General features: G+C 52.2%; 1 protein-coding gene across 22 annotated transcripts in view; it reads right to left on the reverse strand.

Annotated features, from left to right (window-relative positions):
- The window catches only part of NFASC (neurofascin), an 80,397-nt gene that overhangs the window by 17,179 nt on the left and 44,829 nt on the right, over positions 1 to 18,389 (reverse strand). For 12 of the 22 annotated variants that reach the window (XM_040085905.2, XM_058423498.1, XM_058423496.1 and 9 more), the window contains 5 exons: positions 17,512 to 17,634; positions 16,095 to 16,268; positions 12,989 to 13,003; positions 4,351 to 4,665; positions 1,289 to 1,405 (listed from right to left, as the gene is read on the reverse strand). In XM_040085905.2, coding sequence (XP_039941839.1) covers positions 1,289 to 1,405; positions 4,351 to 4,665; positions 12,989 to 13,003; positions 16,095 to 16,268; positions 17,512 to 17,634 — 744 coding nt within the window. The remainder of the gene's footprint in view (positions 1 to 1,288; positions 1,406 to 4,350; positions 4,666 to 12,988; positions 13,004 to 16,094; positions 16,269 to 17,511; positions 17,635 to 18,389) is intronic. The other 10 variants (XM_040085916.2, XM_058423502.1, XM_040085919.2 and 7 more) reach the window with 5 other exon arrangements.

Here is an 18,389-nt window from a genome sequence, read left to right on the forward strand (position 1 = left end):
TGATGCATATCCTGAAATACGGGAATTTCGCACAGGGAATCGTTCCAAGGACAATTCAAGGTCATCTCCTAAGGGAAGCTGGAATGGCCAGGAGGGATTTCCTGCCAGGAATGAGGATTTCAGGGATTCCAGACCGGCACGGCAGCGGAGGCGAGGGCTGGGAAATGAACCCAGGGATCGAGCAGCAGCCGGCACCGCCTCTCCGGAAACCCCGGACCCACCAACGGCACAAGGACCCGTCCCTAATCCGAAATCCCGGCTCTGCTCCCAGCCCAGGACGGAGCCGCACGACGCCAGGAAACACCGAGGAGGAGGTTTGGGATCCTAGAGGATTCTGCCAACTCCAGGTTCAGGAATCCCATCTTCCAATCCCCACCGATTTCAATTCCCTCTCTGTTTTCCGCCTCTTTCCGTCCACCGCGTCTCGACATTCCCAAAGGTCATCAAACCCCGCCCTGGCCGTCGGCGCTGGGAGAGGGAATCCCGGGAGAGGGAATCCTGGGAGAGGGAATCCCCAGAGAGGGAATCCCCGGAGGGGGAATCCCCAGAGAGGGAATCCCTGGAGAGGGAATACCCGGAGAGGGAATCCCGGGAGAGGGAATCTCCAGAGAGGGAATCCCGGGAGAGGGAATCCCGGGAGAGGGAATCCCGGGAGAGGGAATCCCCAGAGAGGGAATCCCCGGAGAGGGAATCCCCAGAGAGGGAATACCCGGAGAGGGAATCCCTGGAGAGAAAATCCTGGGAGAGGGAATCTCTGGAGAGGGAATCCCCAGAGAGGGAATCCCTGGAGAGAAATCCTGGGAGAGGGAATCCCGAGAGAGGGAATCCCCGGAGAGGGAATCCCTGGAGAGAAAATCCTGGGAGAGGGAATCCCTGGAGAGGGAATCCCCGGAGAGGGAATCCCTGGAGAGAAAATCCTGGGAGAGGGAATCCCGGGAGAGGGAATCCCCGGACAGGAAATCCCCAGAGAGGGAATCCCTGGACAGGAAATCCCCAGAGAGGGAATCCCTGGAGAGGGAATCCCCAGAGAGGGAATCCCCGGACAGGGAATCCCTGGAGAGGGAATACCCGGAGAGGAAATCCCGGCAGAGGGAATCCCCGGAGAGCCACCTCCAATCTACCACAACCACCACGGGGGGTTTTTTTTTGTTTTTTTTTTTTTTTAGTTTTTCCCTCCCGTTTTTCCGGCCGGGAATCACGGCCCGAGCCCGAGGAGAAGGGGCGGGAGCTGGCAGGATCTCTAAGGGCAGCGCCGCGCCGTAGAGTCGCCGCGCGAGCTGATGCTTACTGGTGATATACTTAACCACAAAGTCAGTTCCTGCCGAGAAATTGTGGCTCCAGGAGATGTTTGCCCAGTTACTGTTGGCCATGGCTCTGATGTCCCAAATGGACGCTCCATTGGCGCCTGGGGACAGTTAGAACACCGGTTAGTCTTCGGCGGGGGTAGGCCCGGCTCAGGGCTCAAAGCGCGCGGGAAGGGCAAAAAAACAAACCCAAACCTGACACAAGGCCTACAGAAGCTGAGAAGAACCTTACAGAGCCTCAAAAAAATAATAGTAAATTAAAATTTTAAAAGGTGAACCTTACAGAGCCTCAAAAAAAATAATAAATCAAAATTTTAAAAGGTGAACCTTACAGAGCCTCAAAAAATAATAATAATAAAAAATTAAAATTTAAAAGGTAAATCTTACCAAAAAAAAAAATTAAAATTTAAAAGGTAAATCTTACAAAGTCTCAAAAGAAAAATTTAAATTTAAAAGGTAAACCTTGCAAAGCCTCAAAAATGAAAAAAAAAAATTAAAATTTAAAAGGTAAACCTTACAAAACCTCAAAAAAAAAATAAATTAGAATTTAAAAGGTGAACCTTACAAAACCTCAAAAAAAATATTAAAATTTAAAAGGTAAATCTTACAGAGCCTCAAAAAAATAATAAATTAAAATTTAAAAGGTAAACCTTACAAAACCTCAAAAAAATTTTTAAAAAGGTACAAAAACCTTATAAAATCTCCAAAAAAGTCAAAGGTATGAAAACATTATGAAGCCTCACAAAAACATATAAGTATCATGAAAACCTCATAAAAACCTTTTAAAAACTTACAAAAATGTCAATAAATCCTTACAAAGTCTCAGAAATCCATTTAAAAATCCTTTTAAAAAGACCTTATTAAAAACAGTTTAAAACCTCACAAAAGCACACAAGCATCATAAAAACCTCATAAAAAACCTTGCAAACACCTCAGAGAAACCTCACAAAATCCTGAAAAAAAAATCCTGACAAAAACCTAAGAGAAACCTTTAAAAAAAATAAAAAATAGATACTTTGCTAAATCTTTACAAAAACCTCAAAAAAAACTTTAAAAAACCTCACAAAATCCTTAAAAAAACCTCACAAAACCCTGAAAAAAATCCTGACAAAAACCTGAGAGAAACCTTGCAAAAACCTTTAAAAAACCCCAAAAAACGTTACTAAATCCTTACAAAAACCTCACAAATTCCTTTAAAAATCCTCACAAAGTCCTTTAAAAATTCTCACAAAACCCTTACAAAAATCTCACGGAGTCTTACCAAACCCTTACAAAATCCTTACAAATCCCTCACAAAATCCTTTAAAAATCCTCACAAAATCCTTTAAAAATTCTCACAAAATCCTTACAAAATCCTCACAAAATCCTTTAAAAATTCCCACAAAATCCTTACAAATCCCTCACAAAATCCTTTAAAAATCCTCACAAAATCCTTTAAAAATTCCCACAAAATCCTTACAAATCCCTCACAAAATCCTTACCAAAACCCGGAGCGAGCACTTTGGTCTCAGCCTAACCACGAATTAACCTCGGCCTAAGGCCGGATCGTTTCTTTCCGAGGTTTCCATCATTTTTGGGGAATTTTGGTGGCGTTTAAATCCGGCTCATCCTGGAATTCTTCGGGGGCTCATCCCTGAGGGTCTGGGAAACCTGGTCCCGGAATTCCCGCGTGGATGAGCGCGGAGGGAATTGTCCCCTGGCCCCGGTGGGACAACGAGGTCACCGGAGTGAGGCTGAAGCTCAGGGATCTCGGCGCTGCTCGGGATGAATCCCGTTCCGACAGAAGCGGGAGCTGGCCCCGCTCTTTATCGGGAATTTAAGAGACGGCGGAGAGGTGACACCTCCGGCTTTTATTGTCATTTTTTTACCTCGAGATATTTCAATGTTCTGACGTCACAAAATCTGGGATCGACCGCCGCAATCCCTTGGGGGGAAAAAAGCAGATTTTGGGGTTGTTTTTTTAAGGGCGCTGCAAGGACCTGGCGCTGTGGGGTGACCTGAAATTCCTGAAATCCCAACCTGGAATTCCTGAAATCCCAACCTGGGGTTTCCTCCTGCCCTCAATTCCCTCTTTCCAATTAGCAGCGTGGGTTAATGACCGGTGTGGGGGTGACCCGGCTTTGTCACCAGCCCCGGGGCGTCAGGCAGGGGCAGATCCCCCACTGCGGAAAGTTCTGGGGCTTTTCAAGCATTTCAAACTGATTTCATGCAAAAAATAAAGGAAAAACGGCTCTGAACTCAGTCCTGGAATCATCCCACACTGCTTCGGGTGGGAAGGGACCCTAAAACTCATCTCATTCCATCCCCAATCCACATTTTCCACTGCCCCGGGCTGCTCCAAACCCCATCCAAGTTTTTAATCCTGACTCCATCCCCTTTTTCGCTCGATTTGTTCCTGAGCGACCCTAATTATTTATAAACTGCAAATTCCCTTGTGCTGGCGCTTCAAACCCAGATAAATCCTTCCGGATTTATCCCTCAGACACATCCAGGAGGGAAGATTTCCCTGCCAGAGCCGAGTTTGCTCCTCCTGACGGTACAAGAAGCTTCTCCCGCCCTGGGAAACGCCCGGCACAGGGATCCTGCTGGAATTCCCACCCTTCCCGAACGTTCCCGGGGGCTCCGGCAGCGCCAGGAGCAGCGGGATAAACCCAAGGACCCAGGATAAATCCTGACAGGTCTCCTCGCTGACAGCCGAGGCGCTAAATCCGAGCTGACATCTCCCGCAGGAGCGCCGGAGCCCGCTCCCAACAGCTCCGAACGCCAGCTCACCCTCCGGGGCGGGAGGAACCCGCGGGGTTTTCCACCTCGCCCCAAAACGCACCCGGCACCGCCGCACCCCCGGCGGGGCCGGGTCATTCCCGGGTCCGCGGAACCCTCCGAATTCCCGCCGGCACATCCCAGATCCCCCGAGCACGGGGCGGCTCCGACCCTCGCGGCGTCCCCGGGAATGGCGGTGGGGAAGGTGGGAGCGGGGCTGGAGCGGGGTTGGAGCGGGGTTGGAGCGGGGTTGGAGCGGGGCTGGAGGAACAGGAGAGCTCAGTACCCAACTCGTGCCGGGTGGTGGCCGCCGGCGCGCCCTCGGCTGCGGCGCTGGTGCTGGCGGCGGTGCTTGGGGCGGCTGTAGGGCCGACAGTAGGGCCGACAGTAGGGCCGACAGTAGGGCCGACAGTAGGGCTGGCTGTAGGACTGGCTGTAGGGCTGGCTGTAGGACCGACAGTAGGACTGACAGCAGGACTGGCCGTAGGACTGGTTTCAGGACTGGTTTCAGGGCTGGTTTCAGGGCTGGTTTCAGGGCTGGTTCCAGGGCTGGTTCCAGGGCTGGATTCCTCCACTGCGGTTGGAGGTGCCCCAGTTGCCTCTGGGAGAGGGAAACACCAGCTTTGTACCCGAGGCGGCGTCGCCCGGGCGCTGCCCTCCCCGGAGCGGCGCGGAACGGAGCAAATCCCACCGGGAACGCACGGCTGGATCCCTTTTTCCTGCCCCCGGCCCCATGCAGGGATGGCCTGGGCTGATCCCAGGGGCTGGGAGTGGTTCAGGAGCAAATCCCACCGGGAACGCACGGCTGGATCCCTTCTCCTGTCCCTGTCCCCATGCAGGGATGGCCTGGGCTGATCCCTGGGGCTGGGAGTGGTTCAGGAGCAAATCCCACCAGGAACGCACGGCTGGATCCCTTTTTCCTGCCCCCGGCCCCATGCAGGGATGGCCTGGGCTGATCCCTGGGGCTGGAGCAAATCCCACTGGGAACGCACGGCTGGATCCCTTCTCGTGTCCCTGTCCCCATGCAGGGATGGCCTGGGCTGATCCCTGGGGCTGGGAGTGGTTCAGGAGCAAATCCCACCAGGAACGCACGGCTGGATCCCTTCTCGTGTCCCTGTCCCCATGCAGGGATGGCCTGGGCTGATCCCTGGGGCTGGAGCAAATCCCTCTGGGAATACCAGGCCGAGCCCCTTTTCCTGTCCCTGAGCCCATCCCAGGGGCTGGGGGCAGTGCTGGGGCTGCTCCCGTTCCCTCAGTTTGATCCCAATCCCGATCCCTATCCCGATCCCAGGCCTGAACGAGCCGCTCGTCCTCTGCCTTCTCCCTGCCCATCGCCCTCCTGGGATAAACCAGCGCGGAAAAACGCGGCTGAGGGTTTGTCCTCATCCCATCGTCCCGCCGCATCCCGGGAAAGGGGATTTAGCTCCAGGAAAACGCCGCTAATCCCATTTGTCGGGCAAGCCGCAATTCCATTAATCCAGCTGCGCCTGGAATTCACCTCCAGCATTTTTTTGAGCCGCCCGAGGCTTCCCAGCTTTTTCCAGCCCGGAGAAGGAGCAGCTTCCACCCCGAGGGGAGTTTGACTCCGGAAGGAGAGCGGGATGGAGGGAAGGAGGCAGGGATGGAGCCCGGGCAGCGCTGCCCCTCCCGATCCACATTTAAACGAGGATTCGGAACGCCCCGAGCTGCCCGGGGCGAAAATCGGGAGCGATTCGTTCGCTCATTGTCCCACTCGGGCTGTGATTCCAAGGAAAAGCGGGAACGAGCCCCAAGGAAAGGGGAAATGCGTCCTTCAACCCCAGCCCGAGCGGGGCGAGGGTCCCACAGGGGGGAAAGGAGCGGGGCACGGGCTGGGGCTGGAAGTTTCCTGCAGAAAACGCAGCGGGAATTCTGCTCCAAATGCCAAAGGCGACGCGGAGGGGACGCGCCCCGGCAGGATCAGGTTAAATTATTTTTATCTCCATTATTCCAGCGGCTCACGGCGCCCCAAACCCCGCTGCTGGGCGGGGGAAGCCGGGTTTCATAAACATCGCCCCCCCAAAACCGAAACACCTCCAGGGAAGCGCTGGGACCGAGCCGGGATTTCCTCTCCCGCTCAGCCCAGTCTGGGATGCAAAATCAGAGTCAGAGCACGGCTGAAAGCACCAGGCCACCCCAAAGTGTTCAAAAACTCCAGCCCAGCCCCAGGGGTGACCCCAGAGCACCCCAAAGTGTTCAAAAACTCCAGCCCAGCACCAGGGGTGACCCCAGAGCACCCCAAAGTGTTCAAAAACTCCAGCCCAGCCCCAGGGGTTGACCCCAGAGCACCCCAAAGTGTTCAAAAACTCCAGCCCAGCACCAGGGGTTGACCCCAGAGCACTCCCAGCTCCTCAAAGTGCCCCCAGAGCAGCCACAGTCCCCCCAAAAATCCAGGCCAGCCTCAGGGATGTCCCCAGAGCACCCCTGGTTCCTCAAAAGTGCCCCAGGAGCAGCTACAGTCATCCAAAAATCCAGCCCAGCCACTGAGAACAACCACAGCCACCCCAAAATCCAGCCCAGCCCCTGAGAACAGCCTCAGGCACCCCAAAATTCCCAGCCCAGCCACCGAGAGCAGCCACAGCCACCCCAAAATTCCCAGCCCAGCGCCAGGAGCAGCCGCAGCCACCCCAAATCCCCCCCGGCTGCCCCCCACGCTGACCCCACAGCCTCATGCACCCCGATCCGAAGCCCCCCGTGCACAGCCCGGCCGGGGGAGGTGACAGGGAGGGGACACATCGCACAGCCACAGGCTCGGCTTTGCCCTCGCGTGTCCGTGCTGAGCCAAAAAAAAAGAAATTATTTTTTTAAAAAGGGATTTTTTTTTTCTTTTTTTTTTTTTTGCCCTTCTGCGTTCGTTCCACAAGGACTCGGCGGGGCCCCGGGGCCGCTAAAAGCTTTTCCTGCTCTGGGATTTGGATCTGGGCTGGATGGGATCGGGGGTTAAGGGATTGGTGTCGCCGGGTTAATGTCCCCATTAACGGGATGGAGGAGCGCTAATGCAGGCTCGGCATTCCCGTGGGAATCGCGGCTCCCCGCGGGAGGAAAACGAGACCCCAGAAAAGGCACAAAGCGATTTTTGGGGAAAGGAGAACCGATGGAAAACCCGGCTCGGCATTCCCGTGGGAATCGCGGCTCCCCGCGGGAGGAAAACGAGACCCCAGAAAAGGCACAAAGTGATTTCGGGGGAAAGGAGAACCGATGGAAAACCTGGCTCGGCATTCCCAACCTGGCTCGGCATTCCCACGGGAATCGCGGCTCCCCCCGCGGGAGGAAAACGAGACCCCAGAAAAGGCACAAAGCGATTTCGGGGGAAGGAGAACCGATGGAAAACCCGGCTCGGCATTCCAGCTCCCCTCGGGGCTCTGGCTGAAATTCAGCTTTGAACCCTGCCCCAGACTCGGGATGGGAAGAGATTATCCGGGATAAATCCCAGCCCCGCCGCTCCCGGTGCGGGGTCTCCTCTCTGAGCATCCCTCACGCACCCAAATCCCGGCCGGAGCAGCGGGATGAGCCATTCCAGGGGGGAATTCCGCTCCCTGCCCCGCTCCCCTGGCTCTGGGGGAAGCGATCCCCGGGAGCGGAGCCGTCGCTTCCCATCAGGATCGCTCGGGAGGGGATGGCGGGGATGGGAATCGGCCTGGCAGCGGCAGCGCCAGGTGAAGAGCGGGCTGGGGTCAGCTGGAAACCTCGGGGAGGCGGCGATGGGAATGCGGCTCCCGGGAACAGGGAGCGGGGCGGGTTTGATCCCAAACTCGATCCCAAACCCGGCCTCGTCCGGGTTTAAAGAGGAAAGGGAAGCGGGAGGGAGGAGAGCTCAGCTGGGCTTTGAAATCCATCCCATAATGAGGGCTGGGGGATCCAGGGGGATCCAGGGGGATCTCAGGGATCCGATATCCCCCAGAGAAAAGGGATCTCAGGGATCCAGGGGGATCCAGGGGGATCTCAGATCCGATATCCCCCAGAGAAAAGGGATATCATGGATCCGATATCCCCCAAAGAAAAGGGATCTCAGGGATCCAGGGGGATCTCAGGGATCCGATATCCCCCAGAAAAAAGGGATCTCAGGGATCCGATATCCCCCAGAGAAAAGGGATCTCAGGGATCCAATATCCCCCAGAGAAAAGGGATCTCAGGGATCCAGGGGGATCCAGGGGGATCTCAGGGATCCGATATCCCCCAGAGAAAAGGGACATCATGGATCTAGGGGGATCTCAGGGATCCAATATCCCCCAGAGAAAAGGGATCTCAGGGATCCAGGGGGATCTCAGGGATCCGATATCCCCCAGAGAAAAGGGATCCCAGGGATCCCTTCCCGGGGTCCCCTCTCACCAGGAGGGACAGAGTTCCCAAAGGGACACAGCAGACCCCCGCTGGCATTCCCAGACCTTTCCAGGGCCCGGAAATCCCATCCGCGCTCCCAAGAGCGGCCGCGATGCTCCAGCCGCGGCATTCCCGAGCTCTGCGGAGGAGCTGGAATTGTTCCCCTGGATTCCCAGCGCCTGGGCGGAGAGTGTGGGGACAGGAGGGAGCACCTGGAATTGGTGGGATGAGGGAGAAAAATCCCTCTTTTCCTGAAGGGAGCAGGCGCTTTCCCCACCCCAGGGCGGGGCAGCGCCTGGGAATTGCTCCAAGCGGGAAGAAATCACCCGGGAAATTCCGGCCGGAAACCACCGGCAGCAATTCCCGGCTCTTTATCCCATTTCAGCCGAGCCAAAGGAGCACTCAGCTCCTTAATTGCCGCCCTTTCAAGGCTCTTTCCCGTCTCCCAGATCCATTATTCCCTCCCAGGGAAGGATGGGGGGAAGATGATGGACTGAGGATGCGGCAATTAATAATTTCACTAATGAGGGATGCTGAGCTCCCAGCCGGGAGTGGAGCAGCAAAAAGAAAAAAAGAAAAAAAAAAAAGAATCCGAACCTTCCACAAAAACCCTGTTTGAAGCTCAGATGATAAAAATCCCAGAGAGGGAGAATCCTAAGAGGAAAAATGGGATTTTTTTTTTTATTTTATTTTTTTTTTAAGGGAAGCTCTAAGGAAAACTAACAACTCCTGCTCGGAGCGGGATAATTCGGCGAAAAGTGAATTAAGATTTTTTTTTTAATTTCTTTTTTTTTTTTTTTTTCAAAATTCGGGAAACAATCCCAATCTCTGCTGCTTTTTAATTATTTAACGGCGCTTTTAATGCGTTGTTGGGCCGTGGCAACAGCTTTCCCTGGGGTGCGTCCACAAAATAATGAGGCTTGGGGAAATTGGGATGAATTTTTCATGATTGTTGATGACTGGGCCGAGGACATTGGCGGAGATTTATTTTTAATTCTCCCGGTTTTTAGCAACAGAATGGAATCGGGAATCCTTGAAGTGAGGAAAATCCGATGTGGAAAGAGAAGAAGTTGGAGAAGAGAAGGGGGAGATGGAGCAGAAAGAGAGGGGTCAGCGATTCCTCCTGTTCCTGGCAGGAAAAATGGGATTTTTCTCCTCAAATTCCCATTTATGGACAGAGAAAAGTCGGGATTTTCCCTGAGTCTAAACCCGACCGATTTCTTTATGGTCCCTGATGAAGTTTTTTTCCAGTTTGGGTGATTTTTTTTGTCCTCGCTCAGAGCACAAATTAAAGCCCATCCTTAATCTTCTCCTTTCCCTGGATCTGCTCTCCTCTCCTCCAAAGCCCGGCTCAGCGGAGGTGAAGCCTTTCCCGAGGGAAAATCCCGGCACTTCACTTCCATTCCATCACCTGCTCCGGTTCCTCCCGGCCCTGACCCCGCCCGTCTCGGGTTTTCCCTGGAAAAGGAACTTTTCCATTCCTTGTCAGCCCCAGCCCTGCAATTCGGGACAAATTCCATAAAAATCCGCCCGATCCGGGTCAGCTGGCGGAGAGGGGAAAGGTCAGGGAGCGTTTCCTAGGATTTGTTGGGAAGAGAAACATCCCCAGGAGCCCGAGGAGGAGAAATGGGATCCAGCTCCGGAGCGGGACTGGGGTGGGAGAGGGATTTTTCCACGCCCTGAGTCCTCTCCTGGAGCCTGGAACGGGGAGGAAGATGAGGCAGCAATTCCCGACCTCCAGCTCCACTTCCCGAGCCTCAGCCCTTTCCAAAGTGTCATTTATCCTTCTGGAAAGGGGAAAGCGGAGCGATGGGCTCCGGGCGATGGGAGGATTATCCCAGAAATCACGAGTAATTCCAGCGGGGTAAGGAATGGAGCCGGGAATGGTTTGGTGCTGGGAGGAGGAGGAGATCAGGTCGTGATCCCAGAGCTCAGCAAAACCCTCTGGAAGCAGAGAGGGACTTGAGGTGATCCCTGATCCACAAAGAAAATCTGGATTCTGCTGGACGAGCCAAACCCCGGCTGGAGAAGGAGCTGGAGGAGAGGATGCTCCCAATCCCAAGGGGGTTTTATGTGCATTTCCAGGGATTTTATGTCCATTTCCAGGATTTTATATGGTAATTTCCGGGATTTTTATGTGCATTTCTGGGATTTTTATGTGCATTTCCAGGTCCTCACCACCTAAACCTGACCAATCTGTTATCCCTCTTTTTTTTTTTTTTTTTTTCCTTTGGGAAGCTGGAGGGAGAGAAAAAAGTCGGGAAGTAGAAAGATTGGCACCGCAAAATAATATCGGGAAGAGACATCGCTGCAACAAAATCCAAGGAAAAGGAACATCCATGAGGCAGGAAAGCGAATCCTGCCCTTGGATCCCTCGGGAAAACCTTCCCTGGGAAGCGCTTGGAATGCGCAGAGGCAAAGCAGGGCCTGCTGAGAGCCCTCGGTGCGGGGGAGCCGCTGCTGCTCCCAAAAATCTTTTTTTGGGATGAGTCCGGTGCTGCCCGGCCATTCCCGCATTCCTGAGCTGGGAAAAGGCTCTCGGGGCGCTTGGGATGTGGGGAACGCCTGGGGAGAAATCGGGATTTTTCCAAGCGTGTGAGAGGTGGGAAATCCTTCCCTGCAGGACCTGGAACCGCGCTGGGGTGCGGGGCGGCGCTGGGATAACCGGGATCGGCTTTTCCATGGAAGGAGGAGGAGGAGGAGGAGGAGGAGGAGGAGCTGTCCCTGGTCCTGGAAAAGGTCTCTCCCGTTTTCGGGAATAGCGAGGAGGGCAAAGCCAGCAGGAGGCTCCATGCAGAACATGCACAGCTCAGATTCCCGCTCAACCCTTCCAATGGACGCCGGGAACGGGGAGGAATCTCCGGGATTCTTGGGAGAGCCAAAGGGAATCCCAACACACACCCCGGCCCCCCCCCCAAAAAAAATCCCAAATCTCCAGCTGCGATCCCGCGGGCGCAGGAAGGGCTCCATGGAGGAGGAACGTTCTGTGTTTTGTGGGATGGGATGGGAGAGGGGTTTGTGTGGAGCTGGGCGGAAAATTCCCAGCGAGGAGGGGAAAAGTTCCTTTATAGGGAAAAAATATCTTTAACGGGGGGAAAAAAAAATTCCTTCTTTAATAAGGAGAAAAACTTCTTCAGGAGGGAGAAAATCCCTCTTTAATACGGAAAACTCACTCCTTAATTTGGGGAAAAAACCCTCTAAAATGGGGGGGGGGGATCTTCTTTAATAGGGGAAAAAAATCTCTTTAATAGGGGGAAAAACCCTCTTTAATAGGGGAAAAAAACCTCTTTAATAGGGGAAAAAACTGCTCTTCTTTAATGGGGAAAAATGTCCTTAATGGAGGGAAACAAAGTGTTTAATAGGGGAAAAAAATCTCTTTCATATGGGAAAAAGTCCCCTCTAAAATAGGGGGGGAAAACCCCTCTAAAATAGGGTAAAAAAAAAACCTCATTAAGAGGGGAGAAAAATAATTTTTAATTTTTTTTTTTTTAATTTTTCCTCTTTAATAGGAGGAAACATTGTTTAATGGGGGAAAAAAAACCTCTTTAATAGGGAAAAAAAATCTTCTATAATATCGGGGGAAAAAAAAAATCTTTAATAGGCAAACCCTGCCCTCTTTAGTATGGGAAAAAACCACTGCTAAAATAGGGGAGGAAACCCCATTGAAATAGGGGAGAAAACCTCTTTAACAAGGAAAATCCCCTATTTAATATAGAAAAAAACAAAAAACTCTTTAATAGGGAAAAGAACCCTCTTTTATAGGGGGAAAAAAAAACCCTTTAATAGGGAAAAAAACCCACTTTAATAGGGAAAAAAAATACTTTAATAGGGGAAAAAAAACCCAATTTCATAGAGAAAAAGCCCCACTTTAATATAGAAAAATCCCCACTTTAATAGGGAAAAACCCCCCACTTTAATAGGGATAAACCCCCATTTTAATACGGAAAAAAAAAACTTTAATAGGGAAAAAAAAACCATTTAATAGGGAAAAAAACCCCAATTTAATAAGGAAAAATCTCCACTTTAATAGGGAAAAAAAAATATTTTAATAGGGAAAAAAACCCCATTTAATAGGGAAAAAACCCACTTTAATAGGGAAAAAAACCCACTTTAATAGGGAAAAAAACCCACTTTAATAGGGAAAACTCCTCACTTTAATAGGGAAAAATCTCCACTTTAATAGGGAAAAAACCCCACTATAATAGGGGAAAAAAAATCCATTTAATAGGGAGAAAACCCCACTTTAATAGGGAAAAAAACCCACTTTAATAGGTAAAAAAACCCCTATTTAATAGGGAAAAAGCCCTGTTTCAATGGGAACTGGTCTCTCTTTGGGCTGGCCCAGCCCGTGGCCACAGCGGTTTGGTTTGGAGATTTTTGAGCGGCTTTTGAGCCTGGCTTAGAGCCCTTTTAATCTTCGCCTAATCCCCGCTGCGGAGCCGCCCCGGCCCCCTTTGTGCCCGGAACCACGGGAATTCCCGACTGGCGCGGCCATTGGAAGGGTTTTAATGAACTTTTCGGCTTAATTGGCAGCTCAATTTGGCAAGCTCCGTCGCCCCCATGCCGGTTACCTCCGGGTACGGTACCTGGGCTTGGCGTGGCTTCGGAGGCAGCGCCAGAGAGAGAGAGAGAGAGGGGGAAAAACGGGAAAACGGGGAGAAGGAGGGAAGAGAAAAACACAGGAATTTATCAAACAGCCCCAACGCGCCGCCGGGACACCGGGAGTCACCAACGAGAGGAGAGAGAGCGGGGAAAAACGGGGTTAAATCCAACCTGGGACGGCGCCTGGAGTCCAGGAATCTGGGGTAAACCAGGAGTCGGGGACAAACCAGGAATCGGGGATAAACCAGGAATCTGGGACAAACCAGGAATCAGGGACAAACCAGGAATCTGGGGTAAACCAGGAATCTGGGACAAACCAGGAATCTGGGGTAAACCAGGAATCTGGGGTAAACCAGGAATCGGGGACAAACCAGGAATCTGGGGTAAACCAGGAGTCAGGGACAAACCAGGAATCGGGGACAAACCAGGAATCGGGGACAAACCAGGAGTCAGGGACAAACCAGGAATCTGGGGTAAACCAGGAGTCAGGGACAAACCAGGAATCAGAGATAAACCAGGAATCTGGGGTAAACCAGGAATCTGGGGTAAACCAGGAATCAGGGAATCAGGGGTAAACCAAGCCAGGGAATCTGGGGTAAACCATGAATCAGGGACAAATCAGGAATCGGGGACAAACCAGGAATCTGGGGTAAACCAGGAATCTGGGACAAACCAGGAATCAGGGACAAACCAGGAATCTGGGGTAAACCAGGAATCTGGCATAAACCAGGAATCAGGGACAAACCAGGAACCAGGGATAAACCACGAATCAGGGACAAACCAGGAATCTGGGATAAACCAGGAATCTGGGATAAACCAGGAACCAGGGAATCTGGGATAAACCAGGAATCAGGGACAAACCCGGAATTGGGGATAAACCAGGAACCAGGGAATCTGGGATAAACCAGGAATCAGGGACAAACCCGGAATCAGGGACAAACCCGGAACCAGGGAATCTGGGATAAACCCGGAATCGGGGACAAACCAGGAACCAGGGAATGTGGGATAAACCACCCCAGGACCCAGGTGAAACACCCAGGAGGGGCCAGCGGCCCCATTCCTTATCCCGTCCGGCAGCTTTGGGCACCACTGGATATTTCCAGCGCATAAAACCGACCCAAATCCATTGAAATTCATCATTTAAAATAGATGTTATATATTATATTAATTTGTATCTGTCGTTATATTAATTATCATATGGTATTATATGTGATTATAATATTATAATCTACTATAATAAAATATAATGTAATATAATCTACTATAATATAATCTACTATAACATACTATAACATACTATAACATACTATAATATAATATAATATAAATCATATATATAATATATATTATATAATATATATCATATATAATATATATCTTATATATTATATATATGATATAATATGATAGAATATGATTGGTGTAATATGATGTAATATAATATAATATAATATGTAATATAATACAATATAATATAATATCCATAATATAATATGGTGTGATATGATGTAATATAATATAATATAATATAATATAATATAACACAACATAACATAATATATATTGTATTATATCATATTTATAAATTTAAAATGATAAAATTTATACACCGCGGCTCTCATCTCGCTATCATCAGTGTCCTAAATTCGGGTGTGAACCAGCTAAAAACATCCCATTTTTCACCTTCAATCCAACCCCGGAGCTCTCCCAATTCCTTTTAAAGCAATTCCAGGCCCCTCCCGTGTTTCCCTCGTTTGTTTTCTCCGCGCCCCCAAACCCAATAAATTTCTCTGGATCCCACCCCGGGGGTGTCGGGAATGGTTTCATTCCCCCGGGATGCGGGCAGGGATCGCTTTCCCCACCCGGAGCCATTAGCTGGGATGGGGATGGAGGGAAGGAGAGGAAATCCCATTAAATCCCGGCCCTGACCCAATCCTTAAGGAGGGGAGGGAGCTGCCCTGGGCTCCCTCAGGGCTCCAGGACTTCCACTTAAATTTGATGGATGTTCCACTGCGGGAGTTTTTATCTGATTATGGGGCTGAGACTGGGGCTCTGGAGGCTTTTAGGGTCAGGTGACGCCCGTGGGGTGACAGGGAAGTGGCACCGGGAATTTTACCTCATTATGGGGCTGAGACTGGGGCTCTGGAGGCTTTTAGGGTCAGGTGACACCCGTGGGGTGACAGGGGAGTGGCACCGGGAATTTTATCTGATTATTGGGCTGTCCCACGGCCTGCCACGATGACATTTTTGGGGTTTGTCACCTCCTGCCACGGTGTCATTTTTGGGGTTTGTCACAGCCCGTCACAGTGCCATTTTTGGGGTTTGTCACCTCCTGTCACAATGCTGTTTTTGGCCTGTCCCATGGCCTGCCACGATGACATTTTTGGGGTTTGTCACCTCCTGTCACAATACCATTTATGAGATTTGTCATGACCTGTTTTTTTCCATTTTGGGGGTTTGTCACCTCCTGCCATGATGACATTTTTGGGGTTTGTCACCTCCTGCCACGGTGCCATTTTTGGGGTTGTCACCTCCTGCCATAATGACATTTTTGGGGTTTGTCACCTCTTGTCACAATATCATTTATGAGATTTGTCATGACCTGTATTTTGCCATTTTGGGGGTTTGTCACCTCCTGCCACGGTGCCATTTTTGGGGGTTTGTCACCTCCTCCCACGATGACATTTTTGGGGTTTGTCACCTCCTGCCACGATGCCATTTTTGGGGTTTGTCACCTCCTCCCACGATGACATTTTTGGGGTTTGTCACCTCCTGCCACGATGCCATTTTTGGGGTTTGTCACCTCCTGCCACGATGACATTTTTGGGGTTTGTCACCTCCTGCCACGATGCCATTTTTGGGGTTTGTCACCTCCTGCCACGATGCCATTTTTGGGGTTTGTCACCTCCTGCCACGATGCCATTTTTAGGGGTTTGTCACCTCCTGCCATAATGACATTTATGACATTTTTGGGGTTTGTCACCTCCTGTCACAATACCATTTATGAGATTTGTCATGACCTGTCTTTTTTCCGTTTTTCGGGGGTTTGTCACCTCCTGTCCCCTGGGCAGAGCCGGGCGCTGCCCTTACCTTCATCCAGCAGCGCCGGCGACTCCTCCACCAGGGCCTCTCCCTCTCCCACCTGGGTGCGGGCGCGCAGCACGAAGCGATAGCGGGAGATGGGGTCCGACCTCTGCAGCGTGAACCTCGTCTGGTTGGGGGACAGGTTCTCCACCACCGTCCGCCCCGTCCGCGTCCCGTTAACTGCAGCGGGAAGGACGGGAACTCCTGGGGTGTCCGGCTCGTCCCTCACCCCCTGGAGGGTCCCCGGGGTCACCCTGGGGCTCGGAGCTGGGGAATTGGGAATTGGGAATTGGCCGGCTTGGGGCACTCGGGGACATCCTGGCTTGGGGACCTGCTGTGGGGGACCTCCAGGTGCTCTCAGATCTGGGGATATCACTTCCCAAATCCCGAGTTTGGATGAGCGCACAGACAGCTCTGGCTGCGCCTCAAATCTTCCTAAACCTGATTTTTGAGCTGATTTTCCCTCAAAAATTGAGTTTAGGGAGCTGCTGAGCACCCACCTCCTCCTCGATTGGGTGCAGATGTCCCCAGCTCGTCCCCTCACCACCTCTGTGGGGTCACGGTGGGGCTGGGAGCTGCTAAATGCACCCAGTTTGGGGCACTTGGGGACATCCTGGCTTGGGGACCTGCTCGGGGGACCTTCAGGTGCTCTCCACTGCTCCCAGCTCTGGGATATCACTTCCCAAATCCCGAGTTTGGATGAGCGCACAGACAGCTCTGCCTGCGCCTCAAATCTTCCTAAACCTGATTTTTGAGCTGATTTTCCTGCAAAAATTGGGTTTAGGGAGCTGCTGAGCACCCACCTCCTCCTCGACTGGGTGCAGATGTCCCCAGCTCGTCCCCTCACCACCTCTGTGGGGTCACGGTGGGGCTGGGAGCTGCTAAATGCATCCAGTTTGGGGTACTTGGTGACATCCTGGCTTGGGGACCTGCTCGGGGGGGGACCTTCAGGTGCTCTCCACTGCTCCCTGATCTGGGGATATCACTTCCCAAATCCTGAGTTCGGATGAGCACACAGACAGCTCTGGCTGCGCCTCAAATCTTCCTAAAACTCCGATCCAGCTGATTTTCCCCAAGCCAGGATGTCCCCAGCTGCCCCAAACTGGGTGCATTTACCAGCTCCGAGCCCCACCGTGACCCCACAGAGGTGGTGAGGGGACTCCAACACAACCTGTGCTGGGCGAGCACAAAAAACCACCTCGGGCTGGGCCTAAAACCTTCCTACATCTGAGATCGAACCGATTTCCTTTCAAAAACTGATCCTGGGGGGCTCCCGAGCACCCACCCACCCCTGCAGATTCCCAGGACCCCTCCCTTCCCAGCCATGGAAGTCTCCAGTTCCTCGTGGATGCCCCTGCCCTGACAAAAAGCAGGAAGGGAAGGAATTCCCGGTTCGGCACCGGGAGGAGGAGGCGGGACGTACAGGGCTGGTACCGGAGCGTGTATCCCGTGATGATCCCGTTGGGATGCTCGGGGTGATCCCACTCCAGGTTGATGATTTCCAGGTTGGGCTGCCGGATCCGCAGGTACCTGGGGGAGCTGGGCACTTGGAGGGGAGGGGAGAGGGGAGAAAACACGCACGGGGTGAGGGACCCGGCGCCGGGACCCCGAAATCCCCGCGCGGACGCGCCCCGAACGGACTGCTCCAGGATTTACCCCAAAACCCCGGAGCCGGGTGGGGGTTTTCGGCAGGGAGGAGAAGCGGAGCGGCTCTGGCGGCATCCGAATCCCGTGGGATCCGTGGAATGCAGCTCCAGCCCCACTCCTCCTCTTGGACCCAAACTTCCCGGCCTTCCTTACACCCCGCTCCCATCCCAAGGTTTCCATCCCGAAGATTCCTCTCAGAACCCCCGGAAGTGGCTTCTCTTATCCCCCCAAAAAATCGCTGGGAAGCAGAATTCCAGAGATCTCCCCCCGGGAGCTGTTGCCCACTGCTCCTCACCCCGAGGATCATTTGGGATTTTTGCTGCTTCAACTGCTGAAGGAAGGAAAGAATTATCCAGCCTGGAGTTAAATTATTCTCCTGATTTCCTCCTAATTGCGGTGCCTTAATTGGGGGAAGAGAGACGGGAGAGCTCAGGGATTTATTTTTAGTTGTTCAGGATATCCTTCAGCCTCCTCAATGTCAGTTTGAGTCGATAAAAGGCCTTGGTGGTGCGGGAAAAAATTAAAATCCGCGTTTTCCCCGTGATAAAGGGTAAAATCCGCTGTAATTATTGATTAACGCCACCCAGATGTCCTTATCATCGCCCCAAATCTCCCGACAGGATCACAACGCCCCTGCCTGCAAAACCCACAGGA

Source organism: Hirundo rustica, chromosome 24, assembly GCF_015227805.2.
Source record: "Hirundo rustica isolate bHirRus1 chromosome 24, bHirRus1.pri.v3, whole genome shotgun sequence".
In the NCBI taxonomy this organism is placed as follows: domain Eukaryota; kingdom Metazoa; phylum Chordata; class Aves; order Passeriformes; family Hirundinidae; genus Hirundo; species Hirundo rustica.